The sequence below is a fragment of the Triplophysa dalaica genome, chromosome 4 (genome assembly GCF_015846415.1).
Source record: "Triplophysa dalaica isolate WHDGS20190420 chromosome 4, ASM1584641v1, whole genome shotgun sequence".
In the NCBI taxonomy this organism is placed as follows: Eukaryota; Metazoa; Chordata; class Actinopteri; order Cypriniformes; family Nemacheilidae; genus Triplophysa; species Triplophysa dalaica.
Genome location: NC_079545.1, coordinates 987,961 through 997,500, shown reverse-complemented (window position 1 = coordinate 997,500; position 9,540 = coordinate 987,961). Strand labels below are relative to the sequence as shown.

The 9,540-nt window shown below is 38.3% G+C and overlaps 1 protein-coding gene across 1 annotated transcript in view; it reads right to left on the bottom strand.

Moving 5' to 3' along the window:
• Positions 1–9,540, bottom strand: part of LOC130418786 (astrotactin-2-like) — a 238,938-nt gene that overhangs the window by 154,468 nt on the left and 74,930 nt on the right. Inside the window, exon 3 of the mRNA XM_056744877.1 lies at positions 8,843–9,242. Coding sequence (XP_056600855.1) covers positions 8,843–9,242 — 400 coding nt within the window. The remainder of the gene's footprint in view (positions 1–8,842; positions 9,243–9,540) is intronic.

The window sequence follows — 9,540 nt, the reverse complement described above, 5'->3', positions numbered from 1 at the left end:
GTTCTATCACAGGTTTCTTTAGATGCAGCACAGCCGCCCAGCATCAGATATATAATAATGATAATAAGAAGAAGAATATGAGAACACCAGCCGGCATGTGATCTGAGCTGGAAATATAAAGGTGTGAAAACTTAAACATCAAAGATAAATGATAGAGAGAAAGGATTGCGTGTGATGTTCAAAGTGTTAAATCTTAGATCTGTTTTAAATCTTCGTCAAGGCTTCAAGCTTTAGAGCCTCGGTGGAAAAGGCAGAACGGTGGAAATGTCAGCAAACACGCCAGAACAAACACACAAAAGCACAAACCTGCAAACAGAGAACTAAAAGAATAAAAAACTGTTTCTAAAATAAAGTAATAGAATAAAGTAACTGTTGCTGGTGTCTGTTATGGTTTCATGTTGTGTCCTCTGGACTTTTCATTCACTGGAGTAAACGTGAGACAACTAGCCCAGGTCTGTCTTACACTCAAACCTGAAAAACACCCAAAATATTTGTACCAATCACAACACAAACACATCTGCTTCAGATCTCCGGCTCCACTTAGTAGTTAGTGAAGTATCATTGTAGTTTTATTGATATTTTGAATTAGCTTTTTATTTTTTGTTTTCATATTGATGATTTCATTTTCAATTTGTTACATGCTTTAGTAATTTTAATAAATTATAGTATTCATTTATATGAATAATTTTGTTATTTTTCCAATTTATAATTTTAGTGCTTCAATTTACTTGAATTTACTTGACCAATTACCTTATCTCTTAGCATTTTTTATTTTTGCATTTTAAGTATTTTATTTATATTTGGTCCTTTATTTTATTTTATTTGATTTCAGTTTAAGTTAACACCAAACTTCCCCGAACTACATTCATGTCAGTCTGATTACTCGAGATATTTATGTGAAATGTCCATCACTGACACATGTACATTTTTTGCTGACATAAATACAATGAAAGCTTCAGTTCAGAAACACTGCATGGCCAATTTATGCGACACATTCTGATTCTGTAAAGTCTCTCACAGCTTCAGCACGTCTGCCCCCCGTGTATCCAATAACTAGTCACGAAGCAAATATCTGCAAGCCATAATAAAAAACCTTTTACTTATAATGAGGTTTTATTTTTGTACTTTGTTCTCCCGACACACGGTGAGTTCTGCATTACAAAAACACTTGATGTAGAAAATCTTTCCATGCAAGAACAAAGAACAACAACTTTCACTTTAAACGTTCAGACCACTTTCAAACATTTAATAAGAACAAGACGCTTTCTAAAACTACAACACAAACTGTTCTTTTATGGACATTATTGAGTATTAGGAATAAAGGCAAACAATGCAAGTTTGAGTATTCACAGATAAAGGCAAACTTTTAGAAACAAATGAGAACACGTGTGGGCGTCCAGCAGCTGTAACAACTTCAGTCTCTACAGAATATGATGTCATCGCCTGTAAATGAGATTTTGTGATACATCTCAATGTCATTTTCTTGATTTTGATTTTTTATAATTCACGGCTGCCATTAAATAATATCATTAATGTAGTAACCTAGAACTGTCTTTATTTTCTTTCTTAACAGAGCCGTCGTGTTTCGTGTGAAATCCCAAGCTGCTGACGCAAACGGCTTGAAACAGACTCGTGTGTTTAATAAACTGATGGTACGTCATGTTGAGTTTGTTTTACATATCCACAGCATTCACACATTATACGTTCTCATATCCGCGACAGCGGAATGTTTGTGTTTCTCTCCGTCCTCATCTAATGTGTGACTGCGTTTGACAACCTGAGCACATGCTGAAAAGGATGATGCACTTACAGAAAAACGACAGAAAACGGAAAAACACACACAAACACACACATGCACACAAAGACAGGGTCACGCTCATTTGTTCAGTTAGCGTGTGGGTCACAGTGAAAGCTCCGGGTGTGATATCAGCTCTCCTCAAACATCTGACGCTCATTGTGAATGTCTACTGAAGCCTAAAATAAGAGCGGCATCTCTGCACAGGAAGTCAGATATCTGATACATCCACAACTTCCTGTCTCTGAAGATTTAAAGCAACACACTGAGTGAGTTTCTCATGCCGGACCCCTGACAGAGCTGAGATCCATACACCAGATACAAGCTCTGAATACTGAATGAGCTCCACTGAGTCACAATAAAAACATCTATACATGTCTGAAAACACAACACAACACACAAACAGTGCTGATGGAGAACACTTGACTAAAGGTGCAGTACAGTTCCATGTATGTCTGTCTGTACACTCATCTAATATGATCACAACGTGTGTGTGATGCCTTACTATTAAATCTCACTCTATCTCTTCAAACACAAACGCACGCATGCACAAACACACCCACACACACACCAATACAAGCACCAACACAAACACACACAAACACACAGCTTTAATCTTGAGTCTAGATAAATGATCTATTGAGAGTTAATGGGATTAATTTCTATTCAGTAGATATGATCTGTTGATGGCTTCTCGTGAAGCTGCTCTGCAGACTCTCAGAATCTAAAGATGTTTTTTTAGAAATAAAGTTCTGCTTGTAAATGAATGAACTGAAAATGTATGAATGTGACAGACAATGAGAAGCAGAATACACAATCTCTCACAGGCTTCCAACAGCACATCTGCCGTGATTGACAGCTGGAACATTCCCCTCACAGGACACATTCATATCACACATCATCTATTATCCACAGCAGTGCTTATTACTGGTTACTAGGGCATTTCTAGGTGGTTGCTAGGGTGGTGTTGAAAAGACTGCGTTGATGTAAATCTGTGGATTTCAATGCTTGTTTATCATCTGATGGCTTATACAAGTAAAAGAGCACAGATTTATCTGGAGATGTTTAACTTGTTTTTTGGTGTTATGTAAAAATACAGGATCTGTATTTGAATAGAAATTATGGTGTTGTTGTTCAACACTGAAACCTGTCACTTGTGTAACTATTGCCTGAAATGTGTTTTTCCGGCTGTTCGTAAACTAAAATACAACAAAGAAAAATAAGAGATTACAAAAAAAGGGAGATTACTCATGAAATCCGAAATAAGGTTCCCAACTGAATATTCTTGTTTGTGAAAGAACAAAATTGTGTTCCTGCAGATTAATTGATAGACTTTTGTTAATTCAGACCCCAGGGAACACACATACTGAAAAAATATGTATATCTTGTAATTCAGCGATTGCATAGAAATCATAATGAATGCTGGAGGTCCTGGAGCAAGAGCAGGAAAAACTCTTTAAGTATTTATTCAGCCCTGCTTCTGTTTGTCAACATCAATGTGACACATCTCCATCCTTCACCAAGAGACACGAGCCAACATCAGCACCACCGGCTCCACGTCACCACAGCCAATTACAATCTAAATGACAAATCTGCTTCAAAACCGCAGAAGCAGCTCATTGAACATGTGTGATAGACAACGCTGTCATAACAAACGACACATCAGAAATGAACTGTACAAATACCATTGGAGATGCCATTGGATGTGTAGTTTTAAGTTTATAAATGTACTGTATATAAAGTTTACATTTCATTTTGTGGTCAAATATTACTTTTAGTAGATAAAACAGCACACAAGTCATCCAGCGAACGAAAGAACGCCCACACGTGAGCATGAGAAAAAGCACACCCTTCAATACCACAACGCCTAAAGAGGCCAAACTAAGTCATAAGTCTGTGTTTTGTTGGCAATTGCCGTGTATGTGCATAATGTAAACAACACAAAGAGATTCATGTGATGATGTGTGGTGTGCTCGTGCTGTAGTTCCGAGCTCGTCTTTTCCCGGAAATAATCATAAAGCGGTATCTATCTTTTATAAATGTGATCAAACTAAATGCTCTTCGAAGATGTGCTGTATGTGTTACTACTCTATAGGTACTCAAGATTAATATGAGATTGGGGTAACACTTTATAATAACTGCACACTAGGAATCATTAGTTAAGCATCAGTACAAAGTTAATTAATCATTTATGAAGCATTGGACCCACATTAATAGACATTAGTAAGCAGTTTATAAATACAGCTATAAATGCTTTGTTCTTGATTTATAAGCATGTATATAATATGCTTAATAATCAAATTTTCATACTTTATTAAGGATGAATTCATCATTTCTAAACTAAGGATTACATTACTTACAAACCAGTTAGTTAGGAGTTGTCAGTGGTTCGTGAGATCATTTAGAAAGTATAAGTAAATGATTAATAAACTCTTTGAATGCACATTTATACATCTTATTATTCTGACATATAGTAACAGTTACTTAATTTATTAATAAATGCTTTTTTAACACACATTCCTGCTGTAATTTATGATTAATTAAGGTAGTTATAAAACATTTACTAGTTGTCAGTTAACTATTTTTCAGAGCTCATCTAAAGGGAGGACTATGTATGCCTTGTAAAGCATTTACAAAGCGTGCAGTTATTATAAAGTGTTACCGAGATTGGCAGAAGCTGTGTGTGATACCTCATCTTTAAACAAAGCACCATCTAATGCAACGTCAAAAAAAACTTCCAGTAAGAATATTTCCTGTCAAGTAACACTTTCCTAAAGATCGGATTGATGCTTTAATTAAACTGTGAATCTGTTCTGAACCACGAAACCAAGATCAAAAACTGACCCTGAGGAAATCTCAGCAAATATTTAAAAATATTCAAATGTAACAGTACAGTATATACGTATTAGGATGCAACTAAGAACTTGCATAGTCGAATCAGAATTGTCACGTCTTGCCTACAGTCGACTGATAGTTGAATCAGACGTGTGTGTGTGTGTGTGTGTGTGCGCCCGTGCATGTGTGGACGACATCAGTTGGTTAAGGGTACAGCGCAACATAGATACACCAAAAGACAATCAAACATTAATTTACAGAATTTGTTTAGAACAGAATCTACCTTTATAATAAATATACAAAATAAGTCACAATCTACAAAATGGATGTGTTTAGGCAAAATATCTTAAATGCAGGGGAACATAATTTAGAAAACACAAGCCACAAATATTAAAATTAATTTTCCTTAAACAACACGTAACAATGCTTTACAATTCAATAGACCAGATCTCGCCTCAAAACTACTCGATAATTAATTATTTTGAACAAAAGAGAATACAGCACGTTCATTACCAATGAACTACCAATTAAGTGACTTTATTTAGCGCATGTAAAGGAGGTATGCAATAAAGCATCTTACCATTTAAACAGTCAAAATGTCCATTTATATACGCCGGACTTTCGGTACCAACCCTAAAAATGTCCCATTTCCTTACATCATAAATAGTGCAGTGAATGCCCGTCTGCTACGCCACTGCACATATAACCAAAATGACATGATCCCCATCAACACCTCTGCGAAGATTGGTAGTTGAATCAGGATCATCGGATAGAACCATCGAATCGTCGATGATTCAGGGTCACACCTAATATGTATAGCTGACACATATTCTAGAGCAGATAATAATTATGAACAATAATTGAAAAGGTGTTAAATAGATCCAGGAATGATGTGTACATGTACTATCCGTTCACCGTCTGAATAATTCAGCAGTCACTGAGCTCTTCCACACATGACTGGACAATATTCCACTTTTAACTCTTTAAAATGACTATGAAATAAAGTATCATATAATTTAAAGGGTCGAACGTAATGACATTACATAAAGTACAGAGAGGATCAGGTGCAGGTTACCCTTCACGGTCATGTGATCACTCCATCATCTACCAGATCTGATGCTTCATTGGCTTTAATCAGACCTCTATCCACTGAAAATAAGAGTTGAATTCATTTCTTTTTCTGTTATCAGTGATAGAACATCATGTCCTCCACTGTTGACTAATGACTCTATCAAATGCAGACTGTAAAATTTCATCTACACTGTTAAGAAACTCATGTTTCTCTTTAATGGGCGGCACCAAAGCAAACAGAGTACTCTTCTGGGAAATCCTTTCTTCTTTTGTCGAGAAATTCATGAATAAGATGAATAATGCTTTGAGCTATAGGCTAATAAAAACGGCTCATGTCTAATGTTCCATTTTATACTCACTGAGCACGTATGATCGGTCGTATATCTTTATCTTTCACATAACCATCCTGTGACAGACTTTCTGTCTATGTTACATATTGGATAGACGTCCTGCGGCCGGACATTTGTACTTGAGCTTTCTTATAAAAGAGAGATGTACCTGCTAAGAGTTAGTGTCGGTTTTGTGTGTCTGGTAGAGAATTCAGGTCATCGGCTATAATTATTCTGCATGTGGTTGGCAGGTGACTTCATATCAAACCTCCAGACAGACGTGCTTTAATATGAACATGAAAGAGATTAAAAGACCATCTCGCATCCCAGCTCAAAGAATGCAGAAAGCACTTTAAAAGCACTAGATAATAATAAACTTTGATTTTTATGTAGACTGGATTTTTTTGGTTATTGGATAACCCAGATTCAGAGATCTGTGTGAGGCTTCAGGAATCAGGCGGCATGTGATAGAGAATTTAGAAAGTGGGATGATAAAGAGTTTCCATCATCCGGACAAAATCTGATTATGGGGTCAAGGTTTAGTCCTACTGAAAAAATATATATAAAATATAAGGCCAAATTTACTGTATTCATGGAAATGAGTTTTCTGTACAAATGTTCCAATGTGTATTAGAGTTAATGAAAATGTCTGTAAAATTAAGGAATAATGTACCGACAGAAAGGGCTAAAGTTTTTATCGTTTTTTACAGCGTAGAACTATATTTTATGCTTCAGCAATTTTTGTACATTATGAGGGAAAGTTACATCTCAATTGTTTCTTCTGTACAGCGATGGATAGTCAAATAACATTTTATTCTTACCTGCTTCATAAATACTATATTGTCACATTCATCTCTGCTGGAGTTTCAGACGAGATTTACAGTCAACAATATCACAAACAAATTCTGTTTTTGTGTGTAGGTAATATGAGTATGAATGTACTCCGAGTGGCCTGCGATTCTATGCAGCACACAATATTGGGTTCACGATACAATAAAAAAGAAACTGAAATGATTTTCAAAATAAATTCAAAAGAACTCATCGGGCATCAAGGCAGGATACACCCTGGATGGAGTGCCAACCCATCGCAGGGCACACACACTCACTCACTCATTCACTCACACCCTACGGACAATTTTTCCAGAGATGCCAATTAACCTACCATGCATGTCTTTGGACCAGGGGAGGAAACCGGAGTACCCGGAGGAAACCCCCGAGGCACGGGGAGAACATGCAAACTCCACACACACAAGTCGGAAGCGGGAATCAAACCCCCAACCCTGGAGGTGTGAGGCAAACGTACTAACCACTAAGCCACCGTGCCCCCCTTCAAAAGAACTTCTGTATGCAAATAAAAAATAGGAACAAATATTTTAAAGAATTTTAATATAAAATTAGGATTAAAAAATATAGTGGCTCAAGACTGACTAGACAGAGGAGAATATATTGATTTAATTCGTTATTTGCTTTGTTTTTCAAACATAAAGTATTGTCGTCGCTTTCAAAAAAATTCAATGTAGCCACTATGGGCCCTATTTTAACGATCTGAAACGCAAGTGTCAAAGCGCGAAGCGCAAGTAACTTTGTGGGCGGGTCTCGGCGCTGTTGCTATTTTCCCGGCGGGATAAATGGCTCTTGCGCCCGGCGCAAATCTAAAATGTGTTGGTCTGAAGTAGCTTCATTATTCATAGGTGTGGTTTGGGCGTAACGTGAAATAAACCAATCAGAGCGTCATCCAACATTCCCTTTAAAAGCAGGTGCGCAAGTTCCATTATGGATTGCTATTATTATGGCGTATTTACCAGGCGCACGCTCAACTTAACTGGTAAGTTGAAGACAAGGTTTTTAATGTACTTACATTATGGTAAAGGTGATTTCACAGTCTTTTTTTCAGTTTTTCAGTCGATTTTTTTTCCTGGTTCTTGACGGACAAACCAATTTGTCAGATGTCCTTATATACATATATGTCTTATTGCCACTATTGGGCAAACAGGTCTGATCCTTAATTACTACAATTAGCCTGAATAATTTGTAAGCTAGATTTATGCCTATTTGTTCACATCTTCGTGGCACACCACAATGATTTCCGTCATCTCATGTGTTAATATTTTTTTAGTGTAACAATTTATGATTTGCAAAAATAACTGTTGCATCTGTGTAGATTACATGAGCAAAGTGTATGCGCGTTGTGCACGCTATACATTATGGTCAAGCATGCGCCCTTAAAATAGCATAATGAACAACGCGCAACGCGCCACTGACTTCAGACTAGGTTTTTTCTGGTCAGTGGCGCAATTGTTTAATGGAACAGCAAAATAGCACCAGGGATTGTTTGCGCCGGAACACGCCTCCTTTTTTGCGCTGAACCGCCCAGGGAGCGCAAGTTCATTCACTAGTTTAGCGATGTGCTTCTGTGGAGGGAAAAGCGCGCTTTGCGCGGGTGCAAAATAGGAATGACACATGCGTCGGTGTACAAAGTCAATTGCGCTGGGTGCAAGATAGGGCCCTATGAGCGGATGGACCAATTTAAAGATGTCTTTTTAGTACTTTCCTGGACCTGGACAACGACAATAAAAATGGACGCCTGGAAATCTGTGGGATGTCACCTAAAATATGTTTATTTGTGCTCTGAAGACGGCGGGAGGTCTCAAAACATGTTGAACATCATATGGGTGAGTAAAAACTTGTCTTTTGAGCTCTTTGTTTGAGACAGATGTCTATCAATGTTAATCGCTGGACAGAATGGAGAAGAAAACTCCCTAAAGTGTTCGACCTATTAGAAATCGTGACACCAGAATTTAGAATGTCTTACCTCTGTTATCCATGCAGTGTTTGTGGTTGGCCTCTCCCATGACTTTTCGAAGACTGTCCACGCTGCGAGTTCCCTGACTGCACACGTCATCGTCCAGATGAATCTTCCCGTCCAGCAGCTGTCCAGGCTGCTCGTCCTCCTCGCAGTCGCAGTCGTCCAGGATGGGCGTCTCGCGGATGGGCACGCCAATGACCGAGGTGTGCTGGAGGGGTCTGGAGCCGCGGAAACTGTCGCGACCCTGCGGGGGTCCCAGCAGAACAGAGGGGATGTAGTGGATCTCATGAGTGGCCTCGGTGCTGGCGCTCTTCTGAGGAGCCCGGCGACGCCGACACCAGCGCTGACGGGTGTACAGGACCAGCGTGAAGAGAAGGATGAGGAGGAGAAGAGCGATCAGACCACCCTGGATGAGACAGAACAAGAAATGTATTCAATATGTCAAAATTGTCTGTGAAGTGATTTAGTTTTTAAGTTAGTGTGGCTTGTTAACCAGAGCAGAGACAGACATCACACAAGCTCTTCTCATGGCGATAAAGTTCCTTTCTTGTTTCAGCCGTATAATTGTCAGGCCTGAAGGGTAGAGCACAAAAAAACTGAGCCACATTCACTGCTAGGTGCTTCGTCTCATTTCATGGTGTGTCAGAGACATCAGAGAGTTTCTCATGAGCCGTTTGTGTGTAATACAGTGTTCAAGACTGAAA